This window comes from Neltuma alba, unplaced genomic scaffold (genome assembly GCF_004799145.2).
Source record: "Neltuma alba isolate B1F8T4 unplaced genomic scaffold, ASM479914v2 tig00005601_pilon, whole genome shotgun sequence".
NCBI classification, from domain to species: Eukaryota; Viridiplantae; Streptophyta; class Magnoliopsida; order Fabales; family Fabaceae; genus Neltuma; species Neltuma alba.
The window spans coordinates 29,032-45,144 of record NW_021634168.1 but is presented as its reverse complement, the minus strand read 5'-3'; the positions used below and the strand labels follow the sequence as shown (position 1 = coordinate 45,144).

At 37.0% G+C, this 16,113-nt stretch overlaps 3 protein-coding genes across 3 annotated transcripts; all 3 read left to right on the top strand.

The window, feature by feature from the left end:
* The first annotated feature begins 2,735 nt into the window (after positions 1-2,735).
* LOC114748064 (outer envelope pore protein 16-2, chloroplastic-like) lies at positions 2,736-8,400 on the top strand. The gene is made up of 8 exons (XM_028936419.1): positions 2,736-2,749; positions 6,369-6,498; positions 6,876-6,927; positions 7,223-7,303; positions 7,413-7,444; positions 7,631-7,664; positions 7,871-7,938; positions 8,257-8,400. Exons 1-8 carry the CDS (start codon positions 2,736-2,738, stop codon positions 8,398-8,400), a joined length of 555 nt encoding a protein of 184 aa, XP_028792252.1.
* A 675-nt stretch (positions 8,401-9,075) lies between these two features.
* Positions 9,076-10,995, top strand: LOC114748063 (cytochrome P450 CYP736A12-like). The gene is made up of 3 exons (XM_028936418.1): positions 9,076-9,190; positions 9,267-9,844; positions 9,987-10,995. Exons 1-3 carry the CDS (start codon positions 9,076-9,078, stop codon positions 10,824-10,826), a joined length of 1,533 nt encoding a protein of 510 aa, XP_028792251.1. The 3' UTR covers positions 10,827-10,995.
* A 1,345-nt stretch (positions 10,996-12,340) lies between these two features.
* Positions 12,341-16,091, top strand: LOC114748062 (cytochrome P450 CYP736A12-like). Its single transcript, XM_028936416.1, has 5 exons — positions 12,341-12,643; positions 13,391-14,212; positions 14,818-14,851; positions 15,414-15,481; positions 15,627-16,091. The coding sequence occupies exons 1-5, from the start codon at positions 12,341-12,343 to the stop codon at positions 16,089-16,091; spliced, it is 1,692 nt and encodes a 563-aa protein (XP_028792249.1).
* Positions 16,092-16,113: the final 22 nt, after the last annotated feature.

Below are 16,113 nucleotides of genomic sequence, written 5' to 3'. Positions count from 1 at the left end.
TTTTTAGCAAATCGAGATAAATTCCTTTTACATGTTATTTCATATATAATACAACCACTTCTGAAATTATAGTTTTAATTTTATCCAAATATTTTTTTAGAGATGTTTTGTTGTTAATCGTTAGAGCATGCCTTTTCACGCCAAGCCGATACACTATATTTAAGATTTTCATGCTTTCATTCCAGCCTACGGTTTGTAAAATATGGTTTTCACCAGCTTTGTTAAGCAATTGAATGAGGAATCTGGTTCGATTGAATATTAGAATGACCACATATAGGATAATATATGCATAAGTTTATGTGGAATTCTTGTGCTATTGTAGCTGCAAATTGGTTTCCCACTTGTATGAAATTCTTGTGTGCCGTAACGTTCGTGCGCTCGATTATTTTTTATAAATGTACGGAAATAAAATCAGTAGTGGCTTATCGAAGAGAAATTGAAAGTGACTTGGACATATTTTTAACCATCTAAATTTTGGATCACCGTATCACATTTCATCTAAAAAATTCATTCTAAAGAAACAAAAAAAAAAAAAAAGAAAAAAGAAAAAGAAAGAAAGAATGTAAAATAGATCTGACAACGATAAATGCAAATGCAAGAAATGGTTTGCGCTCGTCAATTTTTGGACTGTTGGCGGGCTCCCCTCGAAGTTCCTACTTACATGATTGGAAAATCTTGGCAGCTCACAATAATACAAGCTAATTTAGTCTAAAACTTACACTCTGGTCTCTCATAGGACTAGACAGCAACTGGTTCCCATGCCGGGCTGGAAGATTGTTCTTTAACCTGCCTCAGAAATTCAAGAGGGCACATATTAATGCGTCTAACAAAATAAAGTAGCTATGTTTACCTGTACGTTTGTGTGCATTCGTTAGCGTTTTGACTATTCTGTCCAGGAAGTTTAAAGGGTGAGTTACATTAAGGTTCTAGAGAAGGAAAATAAATTACAAAACAAGTTTCAGAAGACTATTTAAATGTTATTGAGATTTTTAATAATTTTTTTTGAACCGCATTGTAATTCTCCCAAGTTTAAATCAAACAGAAAACTACGACCAAGTTGTTTGCTAGTTTAGTGAACAACCACTAACATGTCGATGCTTATCTCGTAGCAGGCTATCTTACCATCTAGATCAAAATAATCGGTGGGCGGCAGTGGTTTTGTTCAATATGATTATCTCAAGGTGTTCTTTTGGAAAGCTCACCTTTGCTGATTTAAATAGTTCGTCAACCACCTCAGACAGAGTTGGATGTGCATGGACCGCAAACTTTATGTCCTGTATTATACCACAAAAATGTGAAATTTACTTGACAGAAAAGGACTGCTTTGTCTGCTAATAAAGTACATTTTTTGACGAACATGGACGAGAAAAGAAAAACTTAGTGCCAGCTGAACTCAAGCGGTTGTTTATAATGAAACGCAAAGCGCACACAGAATTTTACCTGAATACGTGTCCCTGATGCTATTGCATTGGATGCTTCGTGGATGAGATCCGCAGCATGCAGCCCGAAAATATGAACTCCTAGTATCTCTCCAGTGTCAGGTCTGTATATCAACTGTATGAAAAACAGTGTAAAGAGTAACCCGTAAAGGCTGTGGGAACCAACTACCAAGTAAATAAATGCAATCAGTGGGAGGATAAAAGTGTTATTGAACAAGTAAATCAGGGACCCAGCTGTCAAACCCAAATAACTTCCCCATACCACCCGCAGCAACTATTATGCAAGGAACTCATTCACTCAACACTCACAATCTCCTGTGGATGAATAACTTTGAAGGATAAAGAAGCAGAAATATAACCTTGGCAAGTCCCTCCCCTTCGTTTTCTGCTAGGGCTTTCGTGTTAGCTTTAAAACTTGTTTTGGAGACACTCACTTCAAAACCCTCTTTTGCAGCTTTCTCCCTTGCTTTAGGCTGAAAATTTTACATGTTTGGTCACAATTCATGAGTTCATTGATTGAACGACCAATAGGAGATATTTAAAAATATAACTAGAATATAAAAAGAAAAAAAGGGTTGGGAGAGCAGAAGTGAAGAGGGATTGGTTAACTGCAGAGTGAAATCAAAGAATTTTAAAAAAATGTTAATGGTATACAGTGGAGAATAAAGCACAAGACACAAGAAGGTTCAGATATATGGTACCTCCGTCAATCCAACCATGCTTATTTCAGGATGAGTGAAACAAGCGGCTGGAATACTCAAGTGATTGAGCACATGATCTCTTCCGGTGATTTGTTCAACCACTGTCAGAAATTTTTCATTCGTAAAAATGGAAGCAAAAGACTCCAATATTAGTAATTTATAGTTTTCCACTTACCTGAAATTCCTTGTGCACTGGCAGCATGAGCGAGCATCAACTTGCCATTTGCATCACCAATACAATACAAATGCGGGACCTATCATTCCATATTTTATTTCAGTAACAAAAAATCTAAGCCAACGACGTATGGTTGTGCAAGAGAGAACTTTGAAACAAACCAGATTGCCACATGTATCAATTACTCGCATCCGCTCATCCACAGGAACAAAACCACGATAAGTTGTAACATTAATCTGGAAAAAAAAAATGTCAATTATACAATTACTTCATTTGGGGAAAAATTTACACTTGGCAGCCACTGGATAGACATACATTCTCTAAGCCAAGACCGCTAGTGAATGGAGCCCTTCCAGTTGCTATTAGTGCAGCATCCACCTGAAGCAATGTAACATAATAACTTGAGATGAGTCCAAGTCAATGAATTTGAATACGTGACAAAAAGGTATAAAGATAATATTTGTCAGTGTTTTGTGACTGAAAACTGTTCACACTTGCAAGACCTGGTGCTATAGATGTTTATGAACTGTAAACGGAAAAAAAAAAAAAAGGGACTTCAAACAATATTACTAGGTCCGGTAAGAAAACGGAAGCCGCAAGTCTCTTGAGCTTAGCAAGACCAATTGCGTCATCAAAAGTGTTGCTGTCGTTGCTATTATTTTTACTATGAGGGGAGAGGGGTTGAGGAGCAGAACCAACCTATGCATCAGTCAGTGGGAGTTGAATTGCTTGCCTCTCTCAGTTACGTGCACTCAGTTTATCATACGCTGCATTGAAAGCGTCCTATAAAAGCATCTGAAAGTAATTGCAAAGATTGAACCTACGTAATTTTGTAAGTGGTTGTTTTTCCCCTCATACTGTGACAGTGCTCACACATGCGTGTCTAGTTTTAGCATTGAACAATTTCTAGAATTTTCCTCTGTTGTAAGTAGAAAATTTGAAACCAAGCGGTATTGTTAAGACTACAAGAATCAAGTTACCTCCAAGGTATCCTTTGGTTCCTTGGTTTTTGCATCAATGAGTTCAATGAAGACTAGATTTCCATCCCTAGCAGGAGTGATCTGCAGGAAAAGAGGGGGAAAAAGGGATGCAGCTTGTCAAAATAGCCATCCAGCAGATATTTATTCAAGCATCTAAAGGTATGGTTACCTTGGATGCAACAACTCCAGTATGATAGTCAATTTTCCTCTGGGTTACGAGAACCCTCTGAGCCAACTTGTTGATATCAGGATCAAGTCCTGGCATAAGTTGATCTAAAGCTTCGATAAAAGTAACCTGCAGAATCCCGTCATTCCTTACTATATTTCTTCTGCAATGGCTTCATTTCGCAAATGAAAAACAATATTTCTTGTATTATTAGATATTATAAAAAAGCATACATTTCAACGGTGGAATAAATTTTTTGCCATAAAAATAACACCTAGAATCAATCATCAATCATTTGCAATTATTTCCCATGAAGATAACCTAATGGGGAGGGCACAATCGAGTATCATAAATACCTCACTTCCAAGAGCTGTATACACATCACTAAATTCAAGTCCAATATAACCGCTTCCTATAATTGCTATCCAGTCAGGAACAAACTCCAGTTTGAGTGCGTGGTCACTGGTAATCACAGTCTTCCCTGCAGGTAATTAATCATTAATATTTTTATAAAGAATATAAGCAGAAATCACAGTTTTGTTTGGCATACGGTGTCTGAGAAGGGCTCCTCGTGATAAATATAAAGGGCCAGCGAACTAATAAATTGAGCAATATATCAGTTTCTTTCAGGTGGAAGAGAAAAGATGATTTGTACCATCAACTTCAATGCCCTCAGGAACGTAAGGGACCGAACCAGTTGCAATTATTATATCTTGTGCTGTTACTATGTTGTTGGAAGAGCCAACTCTCACCTTATGAGGTCCCTGCATCAATTCATCAAGATGGCAAAAGGAAATGTTTCAAATTTCTTTCCAATTTCATGATCAAAAGTCTAAAGTTAAGCTTTTGATGGTAAGTAAATAGTTCATTCTCCCACACATCATAACATGTCACCTACCAAAATGGTTCCAAAACCTGTGAGTATATCTACTCCAAGCGCTTTTAATGAATCGGTCATATTACCACGAATTTTCAAAGCAAGATTACTAGCATGGTCAGCAACAGCTTGTCTGTCGTATCCAGCAGCAGAAACCTAAAATAAGAAAAAGCCCAAAAAGGAAATCAACGAAGGGACCAAATCTCTCACCACAATGAGGAATCTTTAGTATTACTCCTCTTGTATTACCTGTTACAGCAATAATCATAGCAATTGCTTCAGAGCTTAATATAAATACACACTCCGTTAGAAAATTTTCTCACCTGCAAGCCCAGGGACTTTAAGTGATGATCATTTTGTAGTTCCCGCATACGTCCACTTACAGCCAAAAGAGCTTTAGAAGGAACGCAACCTCTGTTTACACATGTCCCTCCCATCGCATCTCCCTCTACAATGGCTGTTTTCAAGCCCTGCAGTCACTGTGTTATTTTTAATTCTCTCAGAGACATAAATCTAAAGACATATATTCTTACTGCCTGTTATGCACGCCTAGTGCAGAAAAGGCACACTTTCTTTTACCTTACAAGACACAAATTAACTATATCCACTAAAGTAATAATAAGCATCCAGGTACAAAAATTTCGTACTGAAAAAATCACATAGAAGAAACAGGACCTTAAATTGTAGGAAACACCCAGGTTTCTGGGAAAACGCCCTTATATACACATCCAAGTTACTCACATATACATATCTATATATATATGTATATATTTTTCTATATCAAACAAATGGCTCAACCAATACTAACAGCAAAAACAACATAAAAATTCCTCGTATGTCAACTCCACAGAACGTCATTTAACACAGGAATTTAAAATAGTTCTACGTGATCCAAGCTGCACTCCATCAAAACATTAGCAACGAACAAAAATGTATCTAATAATTGCCAAATCAAACTTTAAACTCGAAATGTATGTTTAATTATTATGTACTATCTACTTCGACTGAAACCACAATTGGCAATCACCAGTGCAGCCACTGCATCAATTAATGCAAAACAGTCAGAGTACCTTGTCAACGGCATGAAGCGCCGCCCCGTGGCCACCAACGCCAGCTCCAATAATCAACAAATCGTAATCGAATGACTTTGGAGGACTGCCATTGTTGAACCAGGCAGCAGAAAATTTCTTTGGAACTCTACAGCGAGAAAGCTGGATTCTCTGGTGCGCATCGTAGCGTTTGAGCGAGGTAAGACCAAATGCCTCGCGCCTTAAACCGCAGAATCGAAGATTTAAAGGCGTAGCTGCAGTGAGAGGAACAGAGTTGGAGACGAGGTTGACCTGAAAATGGGGGGAGCAGAGGCAGCTAGGGAAGGAAGGGAGTGAAAGTGAGCACTGCATTTTTGAGGAACAGAAACGTGGCAATGGCGAAGTGAGGAAAGATTATAATTTATTCTATTAAAATTAACGTTTCTTTCTTGTATGCTTTTAAAAAATTATAATACCCATTTAATTTAGTAGATTTAATTTGAGAGTTGACGTGAAATTTATTTGATATATTTATTAATTTTTTAAAATTAATTCTATTAGTTAAAAAATATTAATTAACTAATTTAATTAATATTTTTAATTTATTTAAATTATTTAACTAGTTTTTTTTTTAATTCTATTCTAATTAGTTGATTAAACGTTAGATTAAAGGCCAGCTGTGTATTGCTTTAAACGCGCAAAAAACAAAAGAAGGATCCAGATCAGCAGATTTTGACAACTTCCCTGAGACCGTTGCACATGTGGCGAGTCCGTTGCAACTGAGTAATCGGGAATTTCGCATCAGCGTCATTTTGGAACAGCCACGTGTTATTACCCAAACACACGCGTCCTCAATGCGAGCCCTGGTCGTCCGTTCTTTTCTTCATCTTCCCCAGCCTTTTACACTCTTTCCCCTTTCTTGTTTCTCTGATCAAAGAGTACTGGCAAGAGCATTTTGTCTGGTGTCAGAGAATTTCGCTTGTGAACATCAAGAAGGCTTAGCAAGATGAGCAGTAACTTGGAAACACGGTCTTTGCTGGATGAGCTTCGAAGCTTTGACAAAGGCGGTTTCTTTGACCTTGGCCACCCTCTTCTCAATCGCATTGCTGAGAGCTTCGTCAAAGCCGCAGGGGTAACCTCCACTTCTTTCCCTTTGAGTAAATTATCGTTAAGGTCGCGCAACATATTTCGTTGATTCAGTCTTCAATGTATTATCCGGAAGGGAAAGATAATGGTGTATAGATGCAGAAGGGTCCCTAACATGAGACCACTAGAAATCAATTTCTCTGAACTAAGAATTCCGATCTTGATGTCATGAGGACTATATAAAATAATAATGATTGCCTTTTAAGGATATAAATCAATGTAATATGGTTCTCAAATGCTATAACTCTTCAAGCCCCAAAAAAAGAAAAATGCTAGTGTAGTTTACTCTTGCTCTGTGTGCGCGTGTGCGCGAGCGAGCATCTGTAAAACTCTTGCTTATAGTAGTGGATGTGTGTTTACCAGATAGGAGCCGTCCAAGCGCTGTCCCGCGAAGCTTTCTTTATGACCATTGAAGGTTCGCTAATGATTCCTCATTAAACTTTTCTTTTATTATATGATCCATAATAGCAGAGAGAATTGAGATTAAAGAAAGAAAAATGGTAAAGAAAATACTAGATGTATGAGAAAATCTACATTGTGTGATCTAATCACAACTATGTAAGAAAGCATTGAGTCCATCTTAAGCTATTTTGGTGAATTTATAAATTTTTTGGTCTGATTAATGCAAAACTCTATCAGGGGGCACAGGCATGTGTAAGTGGAAACTTGATGATACAATTTAGTATTTACATGTCTGTATGGATTTTTAGGTGCTGGGCTTGATAACAATGACGGTCTACCACCAGAAGTCCTACCTGGTGCCAATAAAAATCGTCTTCCAGGTCTCAGAGGTATCTTAGACAGGAGAGGAGATATTGTTTTTGTGATATGATGTCATTTTATATTCCTTTTGACAAGTTTGAAAACAATGTTGAGTGAACCTTTGTTTCGTAAATGCAGGAGAGACCAGCAGTAAATCTCTTGAGGCCATGGTGAGATTTCACGTAAACTTTGAAGTTTTGCCACATGACCATTTCAAGGCCTTTTATTTTTGTCTTAATGTTCTAAAATTGAACTTTCAAATATAATTGAGCTTAACTATAAACAGTTAACTCTTCTGTCAATTTTTTAATCATGGAATTCCTGCTACTTAGTGTTTCCTTTATTCTTCTTATCAGGTGAAAAATACTGGAAAAGAGTCCTTACAATGGGGTAATGATAGACTTTCTTAACCTACAATAAACTTCATTCTTCTATAAACATTGAAATTACAAAGGAATACATGTGTTCATTTGTGAGTAAAATAATATTTTTGAAACGGATAAATCTATATTTGTGAGTTTCCCATGCTTATGATGTTTATCTCTCGGATGACTGGGCTATTCTGAATCTTAACAAATTCTCCTCCCAACATGCAGGTTTGGCTGCAGGAATGTATTCAGGTCTCACATATGGTCTGAAGGAGGCTCGTGGAGCTCATGATTGGGTAACACAACTGGACTTTAAAACACAGCTTTTTTTATTCCCAAAAAAAAAAAAAAGGAAAGTCGATGTTCTTGTCGCTAATTTACTGGGCCTTTGCTTGGATCAAGAGCTTTACCACTGCGCTAAAATTTCAAGCTCTCATATAAATAAAGCTAAGGGCCCTTTTTATATGGACCACATTTAAAATGAACAAATGACAAGAATTAAGTATGTCACATTGTTTCAGGCATGAAGATTTTCCTTAGCTTGGCTGCAGATTGTTTTGTTTCTGGAATTCACCAAAATGATTCAGAATAATCATGAAATGTGTTTGATGCAGAAAAACAGTGCAGTGGCGGGAGCCATCACTGGGGCAGCACTCGCACTTACATTGGATGATTCTTCTCATGAACAGATTGTGCAGTGTGCTATTACTGGAGCTGCCATCTCCACAGCCGCAAATCTTCTCTCTGGCATTTTCTGATGCGGAATATACCTACATTGTACCTGAGCTTGGATTTTAAGAACAATTAAGAAAACTACATATTGTCATCTGATTCGTGAGAGTTTTAGACATATAAACTTGTTATCAAGTTTTGATTAGTTCCATGATTGATTTCTTGGTTGACAAAAGTTTTTATGAATTCTGGCCTATTAAGTATCCCTATCCGTTTAAATTTTTAGAGTATTTCTGGATCACCGCACCCCCTGGGGGGATGGGTTGATCTCTTCTCGGAATTAGAGTGCCAACAAGATCACATCAAGTAGGGATAAGATCAGATGATTCCATCAGAAGAATAAACAAATCTTACAAATAAAATGGATAAATCATTTCAGCATTTGTCTCAAAATGATGGGACGTTACCCCTTCGGCGTTACACGCTTTCTCCCTTCTCCATTAACTTTTTGAGAGAAAGCACCTCACTTCAGCCTTAAAAAAATATAATGCACTTCACCGAATGAGATCTCAGGTGGGTCCATCCTATCTTCTCTGTAGTGGGAAAGGCAAATGGGGCATTCAATTATTGCTCCTCAAAAATAAAGAGGATCCAATGCTGAGTCACTATAAATCACTATTATATACTTTCTATATACTGTATGTGTTGATCACCCCGTCAGATCCTCCATTTCTCCATTGCAAATCACAGATCAATTAAGCATGTTTCTTTCAACAGTAGCCATTCCCGCATTCCTCCTTGTGACATTCATTTACGTTCTTTCTATCTTCTTGCGTTGGAATAATCACAGTAAAGATGCTCGGAAACGTCCTCCAGGTATTTCTCATTGGAATTATTAATTTTAATTTTAGTCAGTATTCATATTTCTCTTTCACTTTCTATACATCAATAGGTCCTCTGGCTCTCCCCATTATTGGCAACATGCACTTGTTGGGCACACTTCCACATCGCAACCTTCAATCTCTGGCCAACAAATACGGACCCGTCATGTCCTTGTGGCTGGGGCAGGTCCAAGCCATTGTGGTTTCCTCTCCTGAAGCTGCTGAACTATTCCTTAAGACCCACGACCCTGCTTTCGCTAGCCGACCTCAAAATCAAGCCACTGATTACATTTTCTATGGCAGCCAGGGCATGGCTTTTTCTGAGTATGGCTCATACTGGCGCAACATGAAGAAACTGTGCACTTTACACCTTTTAAGTGCTTCAAAGCAAGAGTTGTTTGGTCCTCTTAGGAGGGAGGAGGTAAGAATGGTGGTCAAGTCAATGGGGAATGCTGCTACAGTGGGTGAAGTTGTGAATGTTACTGAGAAAGTGAATACGCTTCTTGAAGATATAGTTTATAAGATGATATTGGGACGAAATAGGGATGACCAGTTTGATTTGAAAGGCCTCGTTTCCAAGGCTATGAGATTGGGTGGAGCTTTTAATCTTGCAGATTTTGTGCCTACATTAGGAGCTTTTGATCTTCAGGTATTAAAAAAAACACACAAGTTTTATTTTATATGTGACTGGAATTACAAATTAACACACGTTATTATGGTTGTTGGCCCCAAAAACATACGTTTCTTAGTTCATTATCTCTAGTTTGTCATCTCAAATCTATGAATGTCAGGGAATAACACGACAGTTGAAGGAAACCAGTGAAGCACTTGATGAAGTGTTGGAGAAAATATTGAAGGAGCATGAGCAAGCTTTTAATGAACGAAGAGGTAAGCAGAATGATGACTTCGTAGACATATTACTCTCACTGATGCACCAAGCCTTGAATGATGATGAACAAAACCTTGTGATCACTCGTCACAACATCAAAGGTACTGCATTAGAGATCATTTTTGCTTCATTCGAAACCACTGCTTCGACCATCAATTGGGCTTTATCTGAACTCTTGAGAGATCCGAGGGTGATGAAGAAGTTGCAAGACGAGCTTGAAACTGTGGTAGGAATGGATAGAATGGTGGAAGAAGCTGACATATCAAAGTTGAACTATTTGGATATGGTGGTGAAGGAGACCTTAAGACTCTTTCCCGCGGGAATATTCATCCCTCGAAAATCAACACGGGATATTATGGTTGATGGTTACTACATACGGAAGAACACACGAATCATGGTGAATAATTGGGCAATAGGACGAGATGTTAAGACATGGACTGATGATGCACACATGTTTTATCCAGAGAGGTTTTTGAGAAGCAATGTTGACCTTCAAGGAAATCATTTTCAACTTATACCATTTGGGTCGGGTCGCAGAAAATGTCCTGGGATCCAATTGGGTCTGACCATAGTTAAAATGGCCATAGCCCAGCTCGTTCACTGTTTTAATTGGGAGCTACCTTGTGGGATGAAGCCTTGTGACATGGACATGACTGAAACATTTGGCTTCTCCATGGCGAGAGCCAAGCCATTGTTGGCTGTGCCAACTCATCGTATAGCCTCAAAAGTTTATGATGAATAATTTTAATGTTGGTTAAGTACTTCGTTTACGTGTACGTGTCTTTACATGAAATGTAGTTTGGGTTTGCACATATGGTGCTCACTTTGATGTTAGGAATTCTCAATGTGTTGACGTTGTTTAATTAATGTATAATGGTAACTTCAAATATTACTACGTTTGTAACCTACAACCATAATTGCTAAACATTTCATTGTTGCTTGACCATTGATGTAAATATTAATTGATATTCCATCTGATTCGCAGCATAAGTTACTTCTAATTAATTCAGGAGAACAAATAGTCAAGTTATTAAATATATTTTCAATTGAAAATTTTTCAAACTTAATTTACATTATTAGATGGGGTTTTTAATTTGAGGAAGAGAAAAAACATAAGAATCACATTTAAACATTAATTATAAAAATAAAATTTGTAAATAAGTATTAATTATTTTGCAAGTAACTTATACTGTATTAAAAAAATCTTTTAAAAAGTGACTTATGTGGAAAGTAAATTGTAAGAGATGTTTGGATAGAAATCAAATTTATTTTAATTTATGAAAAATCTATTTTAAAAGCATTTTTTGATAGTCTCCAACGCTCTGTTAGCCAATTTTGGTTATTAATGATCTGATCGGTGTCACATGCATGTGCGAACAACTGACATGACATGATAGATATTTTGGCCAAACTTCGTGCAATCATGACGGGTGGCAGCATTCATATGGCAATTACATCATTACGTACTGTGTGCATTTAAATCCCAAAAATACCGTTAGTAGAAATTTCATCTGATAATATCAACTTCATCATCCTTTGACATGTTCCGACTTACTACATGACAAAAAGGGGAAAGAAAGTATAGAAAAGCAAGCAGCAGAAGCAAGAATAATGATCTTTTCCCTTTTTAACTGATGATGCTCCAAGTAATTATATATGAAACCGTCCAGAGAGCCAAAGTCATTCTTCATTTCTTCTCAGTAATAATCACGGAGAAGTCGCCACACACAAACATGATTCCTTCGACAATAGCCATTTTTGCTCTCTTCCTTCTCATGTTCATTTACATTCTTACTATCTTCTTGAGTCCAAATAAACACAAGAAACGTCCTCCAGGTATTCGTCTCTTTGTCTTGTTATGACTATACTTAATGTTCATTATCAGTTTTTGTAATTGAAATCTAGGGAGATGATAACTTTTCACCTTACTTTCTCAGAATTAATATTTCCCTTTGGAACTTTCATAATAATACATTACCAGGACCTTTGGCCCTTCCTGTCATCGGAAACACCCACCAGTTAGGCACACTACCACATCGCAGCCTTCAATCTCTGGCCAACAAATATGGACCCATCATGTTCCTACGGCTTGGACAGATCCCAACCATTGTGGTCTCTTCACCTGAAGCAGCCGAACTATTCCTCAAGACCCATGACCCTGTTTTTGCAAATCGTCCTCATACTCAGGCCACTGAATACTTATTTTACGGCTCCAAGGGTGTGGTCTTTTCTGATTATGGTCCACACTGGCGCGACATGAAGAAACTGAGCATCCAACACCTTTTTAATGCTTCAAATCAAGAGTTGTTTGGTCATATTAGGAGGAAGGAGTTAAGAATGTTGGTGAAATTACTTGAGAATGCTGCTACCAAGGGTGGGGTTGTGGATATCAGTGAGAAAGTGCATGGGCTTTTAGAAGATGTAGTTTATAAGATTATACTGGGACGCAATAACGATGACCAGTTTGATCTGAAGGGGCTCGTTTCAGAAGTTTTGACATTAGCTGGAGCATTTAATCTTGCAGATATCGTACCTTGCTTAGAAGCATTCGATCTCCAGGTAACACGAACTATTTGATGATTTCATACATCAAATTAAGGATGCCATTTCTGAATCTTCTTTGATTGTTTATAGCTTTTTCATTGCAAGTTTTTATTTTTATTTGAAAGGAAGGGATTTGACTGAATTAAGTTATTACATCTAATTTGGAACTCTACTAGCATTTCTAGAATTGAGTGGGGTTCGATTGGTCTTCCCAATCTGCTATTGGCACCTTTCTAGCTAGGAGGATAAGGGGTGCTCCTCCTTCCTATAATGTACTCATCCGGTCCTAAATATAAAACTCTTTTTGTAGTGTAATTACATTACAAAAAGGGTTTTATATTTAGAACCGAAGGAGTATCTGTTAATCGGCAAGAGAAAATCAAGATCCAAATTCTATTGTCCTTTATATATACTCCTTTTGTCTTTATTGTAAGATTTAATTTTTTGAAATATTTTGTTCCTCTTTATAAGATCCTTTTCAGACTTGTCTTAATAATAAATACATTTTTACCCACTTTATGATTAATTAATATACTCTCTCTCATTATCTTTTTTCCATACAATCTCTCTTATTTTTTCCTTTTACTCACGCCCACCCACTTATAAATAAGGATATATTTAGAAAAAAATATATTTCTAACATATTTATTAGTTTTAACTAATTTTAATAGTTTTTAAAATCACATAATATGGTTAAGTGGATCTTATAATAACTGAGGGAGGGAGTATAATGAAAATACTCAAATCTGATTACGGTGTCAGGGACTAAGACGTCAATGTAAGGAAATAAGCAAAGCACTTGACCAATTGTTTGAGAAGTTCATAAAGGAGCACGAGCAAGCTCGTAAAACCCAGAAGGATGGGAAAAATGAAGACTTTATAGACATACTACTCTCGCTAATGCATCAACCCATGGATGACGAACAAACTCATCAAATTACTCGAGACGACATCAAGGCCAACACGCTATCTTTGATTTCTGCGGCATACGAGACTTCTGCTATTAGTGTCGAGTGGACTTTAGCTGAACTTTTGAGGAATCCAAGGGTGATGAAGAATCTACAAGATGAGCTGGAAACTGTGGTTGGAGTGAACAGAATGGTGGAAGAGATGGATTTATCAGAGTTGAATTACTTGAACTTGGTGATGAAGGAGAATTTCAGACTCCATCCTGTTACACCATTCATCCCTCGAGCATCAGCAAAGGATGTTATGGTTGGTGAATACTACATAGAGAAAAAGTCACGAATCTTAGTAAACTTATGGGCACTAGGACGGAATCCTCAGATATGGTCGGATAATGCTGATGTGTTTTATCCAGAAAGATTTTTGAACAATAACATAGATCTGCAAGGACATGATTTTCAATTCCTACCATTTGGTTCGGGACGCAGAAAATGTCTTGGAATGCAACTGGGTCAAACTACAGTTAAACTGGTGGTAGCTCAACTCGTACAATGCTTCAATTGGGAGCTTCCTCCTGGGATGAAGCCTGATGACTTGGACATGACCGAATCATTTGGCTTCTCGTTGCCAAGATCTAAGCATTTGTTAGTTGAGTTAACTCGTCGCCTATCTTCTGGGGTTTATGATGAATGAAAATGCTGTAAACTTGAAAGAATATGAAGTGCAAAAGAGGTGAATTTAGCACACCAGGTGTTTTTTTTTTTTTTTTTTAAATTATTGTGAAATAACGTGTCTGTTAAGCAGAGCTTGAGACTTTGTTCCATCAGACCGCCATTAATTTCATCAAAACCCACTGAACATATTACGGTTCTCACTTTCTGTAATATACACACGCACACATATATATAGAAAAGAAGTCGTATCGTTTTTGTTTTAAGGCGGCCTTTAATTTATTGATCAACTTTCAATGGTATACCGTTACTCTGTTCTCCCCAATTATATATGTGTGTGTGTGTGTGTGTGTTGTTATATGTGTGTGTGTTGTGAATTTTTTTTGGTTATATATAAATAAACTTTCTACCTTGTTTTGCCACTTTTGAGCTGTTGGTATTCCTTTTCAATTTGACTACTGACCCATTTGAGAAAGTATGGTAGAGACAAACTGGTTTGAATGTGGGCTTTCATATTGTGCACATACATACGATTAGCCTTTCATATATATCGATCGAGGAAATAATATTCAAGAATATTTTCATATTGCTTTGATTTCTAATGGCTTGTAGGTTTCAAATTGTTACTGTTCCTCTGTTCCTGAAGGTTATAGCTATAACCTTATTATATTTTTCTTTGTAAAAAAATGCATTATTATATGAAAGAGGGTTTTTATTGGGAAAAGACCACAAATGATACTTAAGCTTGGAATCCCAAAATGTCATTTGAATTTGTAAAATCCCAATTTAGACACAAGTGATCAATTTGGAATATGTAAATTTACTGAAATGACCATATTACTCTTTTTTTTTTTATTGTTTTTTAAAAAACCAAATACCCTCACTAGCTACCGTGGTTGGCGGAGCTCCGTTTCGCGGCGGGGTTGCCAGAGCTCAGGTAACTTGCCGTCACTGGAGTTCCAGCTGCCGATATAATTTTTTTGAAAATTTTTACAATTTAATAAAATGTTAGCAAGTTTTATAGTACTATTAACAAGTTTGATATAGCAGTTAACAATCAGTTTTCCACAAAATCAAAAAGTAGCATTTTTAGGTAATCATGCCATTAACAATTTCGGTACAGTATTTAGCAACAGACAATTTCATTTTAAAAAATCAAAAAGTGGCATTTTTACAATTTTAATAACTACTTTTTTGAAAATTTTTAGTTATGAGATTGGGTGGTGTTTATAATCTTGCAGATTTTGTGCTTACATTAGGAGCTTTTGATCTTCAGGTATAACAAAAACACACACAAGTTTTATTTTATATGTGACTGGAATTACAAATTAACGCACATGTTATTATGCTTGTTGGCCCCAAAAACATACGTTTCTTAGTTCATTATCTCTAGTTTGCCATATCAAATCTATAAATGTCAGGGAATAACACGACAGTTGAAGGAAACCAGTGAAGCAATTGATGGAGTGTTGGAGAAAATATTGAAGGAGTATGAGCAAGCTTTTAATGAACGAAGAGGTAAGCAGAATGATGACTTGGTAGACATATTACTCTCACCGACGCACCAACCCTTGAATGATGATGAACAAAACTTTGTGATCACTCGTCACAACATCAAAGGTACTGCATTAGAGATCATTTTTGCTTCATTCGAAACCACTGCTTCGACCATCGATTGGGCTTTATCTGAACTCTTGAGAGATCCGAAGGTGATGAAGAAGTTGCAAGTCGAGCTTGAAACTGTAGTAGGAATGGATAGAATGGTGGAAGAAGCTGACATATCAAAGTTGAACTCTTTGGATATGGTGGTGAAGGAGACTTTAAGACTCTTTCCTGTAGGAATATTCATCCCTCCCTCGAAAATCAACACGAGATATTATGGTTGATGGTTACTACGTACAGAAGACC

Bases quoted from the DNA above. Each gene is read 5' to 3' on its own strand.
- LOC114748064 (XM_028936419.1), top strand. The intron at 6,928-7,222 runs GTTCGCTAATGA...ATGGATTTTTAG, and splicing joins TTTCTTTATGACCATTGAAG to GTGCTGGGCTTGATAACAAT. The intron at 7,445-7,630 runs GTGAGATTTCAC...TCTTCTTATCAG, and splicing joins GTAAATCTCTTGAGGCCATG to GTGAAAAATACTGGAAAAGA.
- LOC114748063 (XM_028936418.1), top strand. From the start codon at position 9,076: ATGTTTCTTTCAACAGTAGCCATTCCCGCATTCCTCCTTGTGACATTC. The intron at 9,191-9,266 runs GTATTTCTCATT...ATACATCAATAG, and splicing joins TGCTCGGAAACGTCCTCCAG to GTCCTCTGGCTCTCCCCATT. The intron at 9,845-9,986 runs GTATTAAAAAAA...TATGAATGTCAG, and splicing joins TAGGAGCTTTTGATCTTCAG to GGAATAACACGACAGTTGAA.
- LOC114748062 (XM_028936416.1), top strand. From the start codon at position 12,341: ATGAAGAAACTGAGCATCCAACACCTTTTTAATGCTTCAAATCAAGAG. The intron at 14,213-14,817 runs GTTTATGATGAA...AATGGCTTGTAG, and splicing joins CTCGTCGCCTATCTTCTGGG to GTTTCAAATTGTTACTGTTC. The intron at 15,482-15,626 runs GTATAACAAAAA...TATAAATGTCAG, and splicing joins TAGGAGCTTTTGATCTTCAG to GGAATAACACGACAGTTGAA.